We start from the raw sequence: 16,903 nt of genomic DNA on the forward strand, positions 1-16,903 counted from the left end.
ATTAATTGGGACGCGCAGACACTGGAGCCGCTTCCTGTTTCTGGTTTACGGTGGATCGCTGAACTCCGGGTGTGTGAGTGTGCTTTTATATTAAAATTGTCTTCTTGTACCCACTGGCCTGGATTAATTAAATTCGCCTTCAAGAGAGTCTCTTTTTCTCTTTCTAGTCTTGATTTGCTCCTTCTTAGGGTGTCCCTAACTGAATGTGTGCGGAGGATGTGGAAGACGCCATCATGGTCAGGTCGTCCAGCTCCCAGGTCCAGGCCAGGCGCTAACATGGTTGGCTGAGACGAGGCTGTGGACAGGCAGGCTGTCCTCTCGACCTGCAGACTGGCCATGCACTATCTAGATTAGCAGGTCATAGCTTGGAAAACAAAGTAATGGCAGGTCGAGAGGCTGGAAAAGAACCAGGCACGTAGGTCAGGGAAAGCTGGGAGCTAAACTCAGTAAGAAAACAAAGGAGGAGGCCGGGCGGTGGTGGCGCACGCCTGTAATCCCAGCACTCGGGAGGCAGAGGCAGGCGGATCTCTGTGAGTTCGAGGCCAGCCTGGCCTACCAAGGGAGTTCCAGGACAGGCTCCAAAGCTACAGAGAAACCCTGTCTCGAAAAACCCCCCAAAAAAAATAATAATAAAAAAAAAAAAAAGAAAACAAAGGAGGAAAACGTGGGGTTGACCTCCTCTGCTGAAAGAAAAGCCACAAGGGTCGGACTGGAGTCAGGAGTGTCACCGGGGATTAATCAGAGGGCACTGGCAAGAGCTGCTCCCCACTTCAAAGTGCAGGGAGTTTCAAAGAGCTGGGGTGGCTCAGACTTCTTAAAAGGATCTGGAGCAAGAAGCGCTTTGGAGTTGACCTAATAAACCCATTTGTAGTTAAATTGTTTACCAAGAAGCAGAAATAACAGCCAAACTTCCAAACCAATCAGTTGTAGCCAGTGTGACAAAGTACCATTATCTGAACTAGCAGGAAAGAAACTAAAACTACCCATGTGCTCTGTGTATGGGAGTAAGGGAGTCAGGAGGAAGAGTAGACAGATACACAGGAAGGCACTAATTATAAAAGGAAAACATGGAGCCAGCAAGAAACCTGACACTAGAGAAATTCCCAGGAATCCACAAGGATGACCCCAGCTAAGACCCTAGGCAATAGAGGAGCGGATGCCCAAACTGGCCTTGCCCTGTAGTCAGACTGATGAATATCTTAAATGTCACCATAGAACCTTCATCTAGCAACTGATGGAGGCAGAGGCAGAGACCTGCAGCAGAGCACTGGACTGAACTCCCAAAGTCTAGTTGAAGAGTGGAAAGAGTGAGAATATGAGCAAAGAGGCCAAGACCATGATGTAGACACCCACTGAAACTGTTTACCTGAGCTAATGGGAGCTCACCAACTGGAGCCAGACAGGGAAGGAACCAACATAGAACCAAACTAGTCCCTCTGAATGTGGGTGACAGTTGTATGGCTGGGGCAGACTGTGGGGCCACTGGCAGTGGCACCAGGATTTATCCCTACTGCTTATACTGAGTTTTGGGGAACCCATTCTCTTTGAAAGGATACCTTGCTCATCCTAGATATAGTAGGGAGGGCCTTAGACCTTCCCCAAGCAATGTGCCTTACCCTCTCTGAGGAGTGGATGGGGTGGGATGGGAGGTGGGTGGAAGGAATGGGAGAGGGGAGGGAGTGGGAACTGGGATTGGTATGTAAAATGAAAAAAAGACAGCATGTTTTCTTTTTTAAAAAATAAAAGAAAAAAGAAAAAAATAAAAGGAAAACATCCACATAAATTGCTAAATTGATTATATTAAGAAGATGAACTAAAAAGGGACACGTTACAGAGAGGCGGAGATGCCTGTAGCACATACTCAGATGTACTGACAAGTACATAGTGTATATTTATATATGCAGCAGATACATACAGATCATGTAGTGAACTTCTAAAGTTAGTAAGAATTAATAATTATAAAAGAAGCAATAAACCCAATAGATTATGGTCAAACCACTCAAATAGGAGCTTCAGGAGAAAGGTTTCCAAGCTGAGAATAAACACAGGAAGGTGTGTGACACCGAGTCATTGGGGAATTATAAATTAAAAGCATAATGTAATGTTACAGTTTGAGAATCTAAACTAAAAACATACAGAGCTTTATAATACCAACAGGATGCTCAAAAATACTTGAGTTTGGGAACATTGTGATTTTTCTGAAGTTTAGGCATGTTCAACTGGTACAGCCTATGGAAACATCCACAAATCTGAAGGATTTCTAGCCCATGAAGATTCAGATTGTACCACATACTCACAAATGCTTCAGTGGAACAAAGCCCCTGTGTCTGCGGACACAGAACAACTGGACTCTGTGACTGAGAGGATAAACCAAGGCACCGTAGAAAACTTAAACACATAAACTACAACCTGACAATATCTCTCTGATGTAGAGACCCAATAGCAGTGTTAACATTTCTTACCAAAACACATATTCCAGAATGTTTATTCATGGCAGTATTATGTGGAATAGCTTATGGGAACCACCACGTGCGCTAGGCTGGTCAGCCACTCACCCTGCAATATGGTTCCTTCTTTTTTATCTCCTCCTGTTGGATCAGTCTCAAGCCTTGGACTCCATTCTGCAGACCTCTCTCATACAGGGCCCGAAGTCTGGGGATTTCTTCTTGCTCAACAGCTACTATTAGCTTCAGAAAATGACAAAATGCATGAATGGTTAAAATATCGTCAGTTATGAAATATATATAAAGTCAATGTAAAAATCACAAATTATCACCTGTACCAAACAAGGTTGATCTAAAATATTTTTCTTTCATAAACCTCCTTCTTTTGTTCATTATTTCTTTCCTTCATCAAGAAAATGTCGTAAAAAATAGCATTAAAACTAATGTTCCCAACCGAAATGCAGCCTCAGTTTCCATCTCTCGATGAGAGTTGCAGTATGATCCCAGCCATATACAACTCTTATTGTTATTACTCCATCCCAGCAATAAGAGAAGCACATGTTCATGCTTTCTTTTGTTGCATTTTAAGATTAATTTTACGTGTATGGGTATTTTGCCTGCATGTGTGTGCAGTGTCCACAGAAGGCAGAGAAGGTCCTGGATCCCCTGGAACTGGAGTGATAGGTGTTTCTCAGCCACCATGTGGGTCCTGGGAATTGAACCTGGGACCTCTGCAAGAGCAGCCAGTGCTCTCAGCTGCTGAGTCATGTCTCTAGCCCCCTTTACATCTTTCAAAGTAAATACCCTTCTTATTTCACGAGTCAATGTGAAATGCTAGCTCATAAAAGACAGTAAGTCATCAGTATAACGGGCACCACTCTCAACAAGCTAGTCTTTTGTTGTCTTGAAATAAATTACAGTCTTTACTAATGCAGAGAGAATTGCATTCAGTCAACTTTCTTCAGAACTCTTCTCCTATATATTTCTGGGAAAGGTATTTGAAATTGAGTTTCTTCTTATTTCACTGCAAGGCAAAACACAGACACACATTCAAGGGCATATTAACACGCATAAGTCACTACCTCATAACTAAGAACCAACAGAATTCCCTTTTGATCAAGGTACAAAGGCTGCTTAAGTCAATAAATGATTAACTTTTTAATAAAAAATTAGTAAAAGGATACCATCAAGAAAGCAAAAAGACAAATCACAGAATAAGAGTATTTGTAAATCTTAAAGTGGATAAAGGGTTGCCGTCTTGACCTCTTACAACCCAGCCTACTTCCTTTTTTTCACTTAACATTCTACCAAGGCATTTTCTCATATTACTCTGGTGTTCCCAGAGCTGAGGACCGAACCCAGGGCCTTGCACTTGCTAGGCAAGAGCTCTACCACTGAGCTGAATCCCCAACCCTGCATCTTTTCTTTTTAGTGTAATGCATTTTCAATGACAATAATGAGCTTTCAGACTTACAAATGTGGAGAGAGGGAGAGAGGACACCACACCAACCTTCTGGAAATAAGCCTCACGAGGGTGGTATGAACAACTAATCCTGCCACAGAAAGCACGCCATTCAGATGCTGAAACTGTTAGGAAGACACTTCTGAAAACGACTCACAACAGCAACAACAACAAACCTGAACCAAACCACAGCAAGAAAAGTGAATAAAAACTTCCAACAAAGGCCAGACCACCAGTGTTGGTGCACACTAATCCCAGCACTTGGGAAACAGAGGCAGGAGGATCTCTATGAGTTCAAGGCCAGCCTGGTCTACACATTGAGTTCCAGGAAAGCCAGGGCTACATCAATGGACCCTGTCTGGAAAAACCAATCAACCAACCAACCAACAAACAAACAAACAAACAAACAAAAAACTAAAAGCAAAAACAACTTCCCTCAATGGAAGGCCAGGCAGCAAAGACTTAACTCATGAAGGTTACCACATGTTTAAGAAAGAATCAAATCCAATAAATGCTTTCAAAAAAGAAAGAAAAAGAAACATTTGTAAAACTATTCTCATGAGGTCAGTATACTCCCATACACCACTGAGCTGTGCCCTCATCCCACATTTGTAAATACAGATGTAACAGTCTTAGGCAAAACAATAAAACTAAATACAGCAACATATAAAAAGGGCTATATGCAAGGTTTGGCAGTCTTTTTTTCTTGTGTCCTGCTTATCCAGTCTGGACACCATGTACTTTGTCAGTGGTCGTCAAGGCATGGGCAGTTCCTTGCCCAAAGGCCAATTGTGCCAAGAAGAAAACAAACTCCAAATGGAGTGTCTTCAGTGCTCAAGATTCTCTCAGGAATAGATGGGTGCTGTCAGGAGCAATTGTGTCTCACATCTACAGAACCCTAAGTTCTTTAAATGCCACGTTCTACAGATCTTTGAAGTGGTTGAAGATTACCTACCTATGCATAATACAATCTCTATGTATCTAAAGAACCTAATTAATCTGACTAAATGTACAACAAACATGAATAACTATTGACCTATAATACTTAATACTTATATAACTTAAAGACTAAGACTTTATATCAGAATATTAAATAATCTGTAAACAACTGTGCAGTAAATGAGGACAATGACCTCAAAATGTAAACAATGTATAAGCATCTTGATCAGAGGTAGGAATATAAAATGCAATATGATAAATAGATCCTAAAATTGTATCAATATACAAAATGTCTTAAACAGAGGTAGAAACATGCACAAATAGAATCTGACAAAATAACTTTGCATAGGTATACAAATATTGTAAACAGAAATAACAAATATAATTTGAACTTGTATCAATATACAAGAAACTATACCAATGTAAATTGTCCATAAATAATAGCTCATAAGTATTCACTCTATTACTCACTATTATTATTATTAGTGTAAGTAAGTTCACACTAAATTATCTGTTATTCCATTTAATTTTCCCTCTTTTTTTCCAAGGAGATCTCTGGGCCTACATAATTTCCACCCCAACCCTCTACCCTATACAAGTAATATTCAACCCCTAAATGGTGTCCCCAACCCTGAGGTCAAACTTAGGTCACACCCTAACCTGGTCCAACCTCTTAAAGGTCATTGGCTGACAGAGGTTCCCCATCAAAAATGCAACCATAACATCTGGAAAAGAGCTTGGCAGTTCCTTCGAATATTAAAGATGGAGTTCCTACCAGAAATTCTATTTCTAGAAATATTCCACTGAGAAATGAGAATGGGTTTCCATAAAAGTTATATATAAATACCTATAACTGTGTTATTCGTAACAAAAAAGCAGAAACAACTCAAATGCATATCACTAATAAACACCCAAACAAAATAATGGAGACAGCATAAAAAAGGACTAATTAATGCTATAACATGAATAACCTCTGAAACCTTATGGTAAGTGTATATCTTTTTAAATGTCACAGAATATCACATAGTCTATGTGACATAATTCTATTTATAAGATATGTATAAACTGGGTAGTAGTGGCACACACCTTTAATCCCACCACTCAGGAGTCAGAGGCAGGTGGATCTCTGTGAGTTCAAGGTCAAGCCTGGTTTACCAGACAGCAGAGGCTACTCGAGGAAGCCCTGTGAAAAACAAACAAACAAAAAAAGATACGTAGTGCTGGGCAGTGGCGGTGTACGCCTTTAATCCCAGCACTCTGGAGGTGGAGGTAGAGGCAGGTGGATCTCTGTGAGTTCAAGGCCAGCCTGGTCTACAAAGCAAGTTTTAGGATAGCCTGAGCAGTTACGTGAAAACCCTGTCTTGAAAAACAAAACAACAACAACAAAAAAGATAGCATAGTATAAAGCAAGCAACTGTATAGAGACAGAAAACAAAGTAGTTTGTTGCTTGTTAGGCACTCAGGAGATGTAGGAACGGAGAGCTGGCCTATGGTTTAGTGTGACAGTAATAAAAATATTCTAAAATTAGTATTGATAGTGGCATGACTCTGCAAATACACTAAAAACTAAACTGTATACAAACTTTTCAACATCAAACCCAAGGAAACACTAGTTACAAACAAGCCACGCCCAAGGGAAATGCTGTACCTTGCCACACTGCCTGTAGGGAATTCCCTTGAGCTTACAGTACTCATAGATGAGGGCTGCACCTTCTACACACAATTTAGCTTTCAGGGATTCGGGTTTGTAGTAAATTCCACTATGTATGACCCCACTGTTCCGTCCAGTCTGGTGAAGGGCTATAAAACAAGAGAGACAGGGTCAAGAAAAATAAATGACTCACAAAAAACCTAAGAAGTGAATAATTCTACATGTTGATAGCAGAGGCGACATCATTTAAAAATGCCTAGATTTGTTCTGTTTGTTGGCAACTTTCTATAGCAGCTATCCTTAGCATCAATGCTAAACCATTCCTGCCCATTTCTGACTTTGACTTACGCTTTGTTTAAACAGCACTTTTAAGGCCCCCCAAGACTCTGTACATGCTCCCAGGCCTTCTTGTCTTTCTGGAGGAAAGTGGAATTATTAGTGTTAATAGGGACACTCCTAAAAGCCGATGGAGAATGGGCACAAACCTGAGAGACTATGCTGCTCCCCGGGTACCAGTGTACTCAACCCCCAACAGCACACCTAGAGTGTGTCCTTGTGTGATTTTTAGTCTCCCCCACCCCCTCTCTTCTTCCTACCACCTCACAACCCCTCAAACCAACCACTGCCATGCAAGACTTTCGAGAGAATCCAAAACGAGACATAAACATCAACATTTTTTATTACTAATTCAGCCTGAAAAAATGAGCAGGTTACCAGCAAGCTGATTGGATACAGACCTAAATCTTTCTCCTTTTCCACAACACCAATCGAAAGTCCGGGGTGTTTCAGGATGAGTGTTCTGGCAGAGGCAAGCCCCACAATTCCGCCACCGACAATGACTACATCAAATGAGCTTAAGAGAAAGCAAGATTTAAGAATTTATGTTTACAGACCTCACCAAACTTCCCTTGCATAATTTTCATTAGTGAGAAATTAAAGTAAAAATTTATAATAATATATATGTTATTTATATATTATATAACAACTATCACATTACATATCATCATATGTTGCTTATATTATGTATAATGTATAATATACCATGTATATAAGAGATAATAAGATTATATATACACGTATGTATCACAGTGTATGATAAAATCAGTGTTAAGGGTTCACTTAAATAAGATTCTCAAAATGACCAAGTTTTCTGATGGAGAATAGAGTAACGGCCAGGAGTTAGGAAGGATGGAGAGATAGGATGTGGTGACTAGAGAGGGGGAGAGAACAAATCTTGTGGTGACGGAGCATCTTAGTTACTTATCAACAATGAACCGTTTGTTGTGCGGTCAGAACACACACACACTGTATGTACATACTGTTAACACCACAGTTACCATGACTCCAAAGCATGGCAAGACCAGACCAGGCCCTTCTGCTCACTGCCATGGCAGCAACAGCATCACCTGCGAGAAGACTTGAAAGCCATCTAACAAAGAAGATAATTTGGGAATGTTCTCTATACACCAGAGAAATGTTCACTTAATCAAATATAAAACATACAAAAAAAAGAATAGCCTTGATATTCTGAACCAGATAGAATCTATGAAAAAAAAATAAAAGAATTCAGGAGTCGAACTTGATTTCCCATTTAAATGTTGTGTCATAGGTTGAGCCACGTACATCCCAGTCTTCACAGGCTGGGTCCTCGAGTCCCTCCAGTTCTCTAATGGCCCACTTTAGGTGATGCTGATCCCACTTGGGGCCCACCCGATGGAGTCAATGTTCTTCACCTCTCTCAAGACAACCTCTTCTAAGGGCCCCTGTTTCACGGGCGTCCACACACATGCCGTTCGCACTATCTTTTGAGTGAGATGCAACTGAAAGTGGCTCTTAATTTCGGGCTTGTCACCACAGACATCTAAGGAGCTGCGTGGCCGCTGGGGGTTCAGATCCTTAGCGGTGCTGGAGATGTTAAGATTCTCCTTTCAGCTTGTCTTTTCTGTCAGTGGCTCATCTGTCTAGGAAGCTGCAAGCTGCATTCTTTTGACCCGAAGTTAGTTCAGCTCCTTGGCCAGGCTTGTTGCTCTTTGCCCTCCCAGACAGAATCAGATGTTGAGGTTCTGCTGGGACTAGAGTCTTTGAATGAATTTTCTGTCCATTGCACCTTCCTCAGCTTAGCTCCAACAATGATGGCGCATTTATCATTTATCATGAGCTCTTGGGGAGCAGGGAGGGAGGTTAGGAGAACTGTGGGTATAAGTGAAACAAGGGGCAATGAGGATAGGGGCCCACTACATGAGATAAATGATGGGTGCCCCATGGGAGGATAGGCTGTGGACAAGGTTCTTCTCTCCAGAGATGTAACAGGCTGCCAGACCTTAGCACAACCGACGCCATGTTGGAAGTACCATTCTGACCTTAGAACCCAGCATGTAGGCCTCAAAACCTGCCAGTACAGGAATGAAGATCTAGTCCATCCAAGACCTGGTCCACAATTCCAACATCCAGGAAAGTTCCTAAATGTACTAACCTTGCTTTTTGGCTTCTGTAGTTTCACTTTCATTAACTGTTCCTCCTAATCAAAGGGTGTCAACCAGGATGTATTTTGGACATAAAAGTCAAAGAGCAAAGAGGTTTGGGGCTGCATGACTTGGGCAGGTTCCCTGTGCGGCCACTGGCTACAGCAATACAGACTTTCTACTCAGCGTTAAGAGTGTCCATGTGTGTTCTCTGGTGGAGTTACCTGACAATAGCATTGCCGGTGTTTCTTCACTTGTCTCCAAAGCAGGTCCATTTCCTCAGGGAAGAGTCATTCTGTACCCGATGCTAGATAAAAGAGCCTTCTTGGGAGTTCATGATGTCCAGGGCCAAACAGCCCTGCACTGGAAAATGTAGCTACCTTTTCTTTATTTGCAGAGTTGAAGCCATATCCCTCCTTAAGGTGAAGCACAGACATCTGACCACTAGCAGAAAATGAGTTCAGCTTTAGAAGACCAATCAATCACAACCAGCTGGCTGTGTAGCTTGACCCCACTCTAGGGTATCATTGGCATTCTTGCAATAGACGCTGATCTGGCTGACCCCTTGCTGTCCACACTTGACTGGCACTCACTTCTTATTGGTGACACTGTTGCCTATCACAGAGGCCAGCATACTGTCATTCATTTTGCTCCTAGGGCAGGCACTGTAGCTCAATGCCTGACTGAAGTGTGGAGAGCCGTTAGGGTTTCATCTAGCCTCAGAGCCTGACAACTGGGCTCTGCCATCTTGGTGGGCACCTGTGCCCATGTCCACAATGGAATATTTCGATGCCCAAATTGAGGGGATTATACAATGTCTGGTTAAATTTCATAGAGCTCCACACAGAACACAAAGTGCATGTAAAACTGATAAAAGCTGCATTGTATCAATATTAATTTTCTGGCTTTGCTGTTGTACTATACTAACACTGGAAGAACGGTGGGAAATGGAGAAGGCGCCATAAAACCATTCTGTGATTTTTGCAACTTCCTATGGATCTACAATTGCTCCAAAATAAAAAGTGTAAAATTTGGGGTGGGGGAGAGGCTAGGGAAATGGTTAATTGGTAAAAGGCTTGCTGTGCCCACACGAGGACCCAAGCACCTTTATGTAAAAGCTTGGCTCCACCCATCCTTGGGGTAGGTAGGGTACGGAGGCACGTGGATCCCTGGAGCTTACTGGCCCGCCAATCTCCATGAGAGATCCTGTCTCAAAAGGTAGAGCAGGTGTGGTGGCACACACCTTTAATCCCAGCACTTGGAAGGCAAGGGCAAGCTGATCTCTGAGAGTTGGAGGCCAGCCTGATCTACATTGGGAGTTACAGGACAGCCAGGGCTACCTAGGGAAACCTTGCTTCGACACCATTTAACAGTATCTATGGTCCTTCGACTAAAATTTAATGTGTGGCTTAAACAAAAGCACTGCTGTGACACTGTCCCTCTTAAGTGTCTTTCCACACTTTTGTCGTCCACTAAAATCATATTCACACGGCTGGCTCACCTTCCTGTCTCAAAAAACCGAAAGCCTTCCCCCTTAAAGCTTTCGCAAAGAACACTGCATTTGCCGGCTTTCCTAGACAGCTTACGGTAGGCAACTGAGTTGCTTCTCAGTTACAAGTCTAATGTGTGCAAGGAACTGACTTACTGAAGCCTAGTTCTGGATCTTCCATGCAACACAGGGAATGCTAGCTAGCTAAGAATCAGCGTACTTATATACAGTGTACTAGGTAATCCTCAAAATACCATCTAGGGGCCAGACTAGGATCCTATTCACCATCCAGCCTTTAAAGTGGTTAAGAAACGGAGAGGAGGGTTGTGTTCGGAGACAAATTCGCCCCTGAGCCTCCAATCAATACTGCCACCCCCTCCCGCTCACAAATGCTGCGGATGAACCCCGCAGGTTCAGCAGCTCCTGGAGTCCAAGGCCGGACCACAATATCAGGACTTCATCTCCAGGGACAGAGACGTGGAGTCGGATCCAGAGGGGAGCAGCAAACGCAGGCCACCGCCACTCACTTACCTAGTGCTGAAGCTGCGGTCACCCCAGCACAGCAGCCCCGGCCCCCCAGGCGTCCGCTCGCTTGCCGGGAGGAAACCTCCAGCAAAGCGACATCGAGCCAGACCGCAGGCAGTGCCTAAGTAACGCAAGGTCGGCCACATCGCCTATGCCACCTTTCCTTCCTCAACCCCAGCAGCAGCAGCCGGAACGACTCTACGGGTGAAGCGCCCCGCTCTCCAGCCCCGCCCCCAAGCGAGGGCCAATGAAATGCACGCTTTTGCCTTCCGTGGGCGTGGCCTACACTGGCCAATGGGCGAGCGCGGCGCAGGGGCAAACACAGAGGGCGAAGGGCCGGCTAAGACGCTGGATCGGCGCGCGTCGTGAGTAGACGAGCGAGGGCGCAGGCGGGCACCGGGTAGTGGTTCGCTCTCCCGGGCATCGGCGGGCCTTGGACGCCTGTGCTGGGCCGCCAGAGAAGGCCTTGCGTGGCGAGGTGACCTCTGGTTGCCGCTGCCGGTCCTTCGGCCATGCCCCTACTCGGTTGGCGACGCCCTGGCTTGGGAGCCAGGGACTGGTAGCTGAACCACCTCCTCCCTGTGTTTGTCACCACCGGGCCGGAGGCTTCTGGACCCTTCGTGGGGCTCCTGATGGTGTCGTTCATTCTGACTCAGCTTGTAAATATCGGGCGCTGAGCTAGGTGCTGGGTGAAAGTAGACAGCTCGGCATCATATGGTGCCTTTAAAAAAAAAAGGCTGACTTATTTGTGACTGTGTGTGTGTGTGTGTGTGTGTGTGTGTGTGTGTGTGTGTGTGTGTGTTTATATGCAACACATGTGCACAGGAACCCGCAGAGACTAGAAAAGAGAATAAAGGATACCCTGGAACTGGAAGTTTTGAATGACTGTGAGCCACCATGTGGGCGCTGGGAACCAACCCTAGGTCCTTGGTCAAGACCAGTTAGCAGTTTTAACCGCGGAGCTTTCTCTCCAGCCCAACCCTGTCACTGGACCAAGACAGTTTTAAATGTCCATGTCTTAGAATAGCCATTCACGGAGCAGGTCTCTTTACTGTGTTTCCTCTACTGTAAAAATGAAAGCAATATAATCAATTAAGGCTCTTATAACTCTGTTAAAATGTGTGATTCTTTGTCACCATGCCGATGTAATTCCCGTTCTCTGCTTGATGGTGGTTCTTTGTTCTTCGGCTTAGAATGGCTTAACAGGACCATAACAGAATGATAGAACTATCGCTGGGAGGACTTGTTGGTTAAATGTTGGTTCCAGCTAGTAGGTGGCTCTGGCTCAGGAAAACCTCATCAGACCTCAGACACTATTCTGTTTACTAGTGCCATTGAGCAGGTAATAGTGTATATGAGAATAGTCACCAGATGTTCAACTTAATGAAGCATTAGCTTTTTATTAGGCTTGAATGGTTTGTCTCATGAGCAGTACTAGATGTTTTGTTTCATTGGTGGGGAAGAAACCGTGTTCCCTGTTTATTCCATCACAGATGAAGAGCATGGATAGTTGGTGTCTTACTTAGGGTTTCTATTGCTGTAAAGAGACACCATAACCATGGTGATCCTTATAAAGGAAAGCATTTCATTGAGGTGGCTCGTTACATTTTCAAAGGTTAGTTCACTATCATCATGGCCAGGAGCGTGGCGGCTTGCAGGCAGACATGGTGCTGGCTACATCTTGATATATGGGTAACAGGAAGTAGACTGAGACACTGGGTGGTATGTTGACCATACATGCATATATGAAACTTCAAATCTCACCTCCACAGTAACACACTTCCTCCAACAAGACCCCCACCTATTCCAACAAGGCCATACCTCCTAATAGTGCTACTCCATCTGAGGGCCAATTTTTTTTTCTTTTGAGACAAAGTTTCTCTGTAGCTTTGGTGCCTTCCCAGAACTAGCTCTTGTAGACTAGGCTGGCCTCGAACTCACAGAGATCTGCCTGCCTCTGCCTCCTGAGTGCTGAGATTAAAGGCGTGCACCACCAACACGAGCCTCAGAGAGGGCCATTTTCTTTCAAACCACCACAGTCCACTCCCTAGCCCAAAAGGCTTGTACCCATATCATGTTGCAAAAATGCATTCTGTTCAACTTCAAAAGACCCCATAGTCTACCATTCCTAAACTTACTTAAAAGTCTAAAGTTCAAAGTCTCTTCTGAGATTCATGCAATCTCTTAACTGTAATCACCTGTAAAATCAAAATAAAAAAGCAGATCACATACTTCCAATATGTAATGGCACAGGATATACATTACCATTCCAAAATGTAGGGAGGGGAGCATAGTGAGGAAATACTGGACTAAAGCAAGACCAAACACCTGCTGGGCAAACGCTAAACTCTGCATCTCCGTGTCTGATGTCAGAGCGCTCTTCAGCTCTCTTAACTGCTTTCAACTTTCTGCAGCTTCACACAGTGGCCTCTCTAGGCCTCCATTCATGACACCCCTGACATATGCCTGGCCTCAGCAGCTTTCCTTTTCTCAGAGGAAGGTGCACTAATGACTTTCTTCTGTCTTGGACTCTGAGCCAGACTAGGTGGCCAAAGCTGCCAAGTTCTGCTGCTCATTGGGGCTGGAACATAGCTTCTCGTTCAATTATGTCTTCACCAACTTTCTGTCCTTGCCTAAGCTTGGCTATTCTGGAATTTGCTTTTTAGACTAAGCTGGCCTCAAACTCAGAGATCCACAAGCCTCCTCCTTTCAAGTGTTAGGACTAACAGTTCTAAGCTTTTCTTTAGTTCCTTTACACAAGTTGGAAACTTGGCTAGGAAGGATTTGTCCTGAAGTCACCACTTCCTTAATTCCATTTCTTACTCTGTCTCCTTGAACATAGGACTTAGTTCCATCATACTTTTGTGGTTTCTTAAATTTTATATTTTGTAATTATCCCTGCTCAGTTTGTTCCTTTTCATTATAAATCTTCATTAGAGTTACCACTAATAACCACATAATAGAGTCTATACTAGGCTGTTTTGAGATTTGAGATCTGCCAAAGGAATTAATCCAAAACCCTTCACTTTAGTCTCAGGCAAACTTTTTAGACAAGGGTAAAAAGCAGCCAAATATCACCAAAATATCACAAGAATGATCTCTAGGCAACATACTAAAATTCTCTGAAACCTCTTGAGCCAGCCCCTCACAATTCAAATAGCTCTTAGCACCGCTGTCTTCCATGCCCCTACTGGTATGGTCCATAAGCAGTGCTTAAAGCATTCTACTGCTTTCCTAATTGAACTGAACTGAAGTCCAAATTCCTCCAAACAGAAATATGGTCACAGAAACATGGTCAGGCCGATCATAGCAATATCTTACTCCTTGTGCCAACTTCTTTCTTAGTTAGGCTTCCTATTGCTATAAAGAGACACCACGACCATGGCAACTCTTATAAAGGAAAACATTTAGTTAAGTTTAGTTAACATTTCTGAGGTTCAGTCCATTATCATCATGGCCAGGAGCATGGTGGCATGCAGACAGACATGGTGCTGGCCACATCTTGATATGCAGACAACAGGAAGTAGATTGAGACACTGGGGTATCTTGAACATATAGAAACCTCAAAGCCTACCTCCACAGTGACTCACTTCCTCCTACAAGGCCAGACCTCCTAATAAACGCCCTTTGAGGGGCGTTTTCTTTCAAACAACCACAGTTGTTTTTTAAATTCAGTGTATTATTTTGTGGTAACTGTAGGTACTCATGCAGTTGTAAGAAGTAATAGAGATCCTGTGTGTCCTATTTTGCTTTCTAGTGCTGTGATAAACACCGTGACCAACAGCAACTTAGGAGGAAAGGATTCATTTCATCTTGCAGCTTATAGTCTGTTGTGGAGGGAAGTCAGCAGGAGCTGAAGTAGAGGCCATGGAAGAGTGCTGCTTACTGGCTTGCTCAGTGTGCTGTCTTGTATCCCTCAAGACCATCTGTCCAGGGATGGTGCTACCCACAGTGTGCTCGGCGCTTCCACACCATTGATCAAGAAAATGCCCCATCCTCCATCATATAGAGGAATTTTCTTAATTGGGATTCCCTCTCCCCAGATGACTTTAGCTAGTGTCAATTTGACCAAAAACTAAGACTATGGCCTCTTATCAGCATGACACAAACACACCACTATTAAACCGTAAACTTCCCTTCCTTCTTTGTTCCCAAGATGCTGTTACTTTTTTTCTTTAAGATTTATTTATTTATTATGTATATAATGTTCTGTCTGCATGTTTGCCTGCATACCAGAAGGGGGCATCAGATCTCATTGTAGGTGGTTATGAGCCACCATGTAGGTACTGGGAAGTGAACTCAGAACCTCTGGAAGAGCAGGCAATGCTCTTAATCTCTGAGCCATCTCTCCAGCCTATTGTGTTACTATGAATATCACAATATAGAGCATAGTATAACTTTTATGTGTATGGGTGTTTTGCCTGCTTGTATGTTTGTGTGTCATGTATGTGCCTGGTGCCTATGGTAGCCAGAAGAGGGCCTTGGATTCTCTGGAACTGTCATTTCAAATACTCATAAGCTGCCATGTGGGTTCTAGGAATCAAATCTAAATACTCTGAAAGAGCAACCAGTGCCCTTAACTGCAGAGCCATTCCTCCAGCCCCCAAAGTATAACTTTAAAAGTCCCACAGTCAGCAGATACAAGATGGTGTCAGCTGTAGCAGTGTGGCATCCTGGTGTCTCTGTTGCTGGGCCAGACCTGCCAAGGGGTGGGACAGCCCATGTCAAGTGGCGCCTCCTGCAAAGAGAGCTCAGCTCAAATGTGGAAGGCCCTCACCTCCTTCATAGCACTGCCGGGGATGGGAGTTAGGATGCTGAGCGTTTCCCTGGATCGTGAAGAGCTCTAGAAACCCGTGTTAGCTGCCCACCCCACCTCTGGATCAGGACCAAGCCTTCCCCTGGGGCAGTAGTAGCCATACCCACCTCCATAATTCTTATGTTAATCCATTTCCACTGGCTCTGAAGGTGAGTAAAAAGAATCTGGACCCTCACCCAGGCAGCAAGAGGCCACAGCCCTGGTTTAGCCATTACTCTGCATGTGGACCACAAAAGCATGCAAGATGCCAAGCTCGTCTCTCCTTCTACCAGATAGTGACCATTATACCATAACCTTCTATCCTTTTGCTGTGGGAGGAGGTGGCTTAAATAAATAAACAGAAGAGTCCTGCAGTCTTTAAAAGTTTCAAAATTTTTATAAGTTCTGGGCTGGAGAGATTGCTCAGAGGTTAAGAGCACTGGCTGCTCTTCCAGAGGTCCTGAGTTCAATTCCCAGCGACCACATGGTGGCTCACAACCATCTGTGCTGAGATCTCAGGCGTGCGGGCATACATCGAGACAGAATGTTGTATACATAATAAATAAAAAAAAATTTATAAGTCCTAGTTATAAATGGGTCTGGTTCCTTTCTCAAGGAGTTCTGGATCTATACACTGGATGAGTCTGGAAATTGGTTGGTGACCAGATTCCCTACTGCTATGCTACAATGTAGCCTTCCTTTCTTTGGTTCTTGAGTTTTTCTGCTTAAGTAGATAAAAACAAAACAAAAAACAAAACAAACAAAAAACCCTGAGGCTTCTTGCCTGTACCAAAGGTCCATACAGGTTAGGCCATTGTAAGCCTTGCTTCGCCTCTGCTGCCAGTTATAATAACTATACTCATTTGCTTTTGGTGATTTAATGACCCCTGACCCCTGCTAATTCAGGACACAAACCTATCACATTTACTTCAGTTGAGCAGCAGTGTCTGGCACAAGAAGAGCAAGTGACAACAAAAGCTCTTCAACGTTCTGGTGCCACTCTGGCATTTTAAGTGTTACGGGGTTATTGAAGGGCATGTTTTCTGGGCCCTCCCATTGTAGAGAGCTGGGTTTTACATGTACCCACTCCAGCATTTTAAGTGTTAGAGGGTTATTGAAGGGCATGTCTTCTGGGC

General features: G+C 43.8%; 2 protein-coding genes across 2 annotated transcripts in view; one reads left to right on the top strand and one right to left on the bottom strand.

Moving 5' to 3' along the window:
• The window catches only part of L2hgdh (L-2-hydroxyglutarate dehydrogenase), a 37,741-nt gene extending 26,560 nt beyond the window's left edge, over positions 1 to 11,181 (bottom strand). Inside the window, exons 1-4 of the mRNA XM_005343149.3 lie at positions 10,979 to 11,181; positions 7,234 to 7,349; positions 6,494 to 6,645; positions 2,556 to 2,687 (exon numbers count right to left, since the gene is read on the bottom strand). Of these exons, the coding sequence (XP_005343206.1) occupies positions 2,556 to 2,687; positions 6,494 to 6,645; positions 7,234 to 7,349; positions 10,979 to 11,118 (540 nt within the window). The 5' untranslated portion in view covers positions 11,119 to 11,181. The remainder of the gene's footprint in view (positions 1 to 2,555; positions 2,688 to 6,493; positions 6,646 to 7,233; positions 7,350 to 10,978) is intronic.
• Positions 11,182 to 11,284: 103 nt separating this feature from the next.
• Positions 11,285 to 16,903, top strand: part of Dmac2l (distal membrane arm assembly complex 2 like) — a 15,609-nt gene continuing 9,990 nt past the window's right edge. The window contains exon 1 of the mRNA XM_005343150.1: positions 11,285 to 11,337. The gene's annotated coding sequence lies outside the window, so the exon portion shown is untranslated. The remainder of the gene's footprint in view (positions 11,338 to 16,903) is intronic.

Source organism: Microtus ochrogaster, chromosome 1, assembly GCF_000317375.1.
Source record: "Microtus ochrogaster isolate Prairie Vole_2 chromosome 1, MicOch1.0, whole genome shotgun sequence".
NCBI classification, from domain to species: domain Eukaryota; kingdom Metazoa; phylum Chordata; class Mammalia; order Rodentia; family Cricetidae; genus Microtus; species Microtus ochrogaster.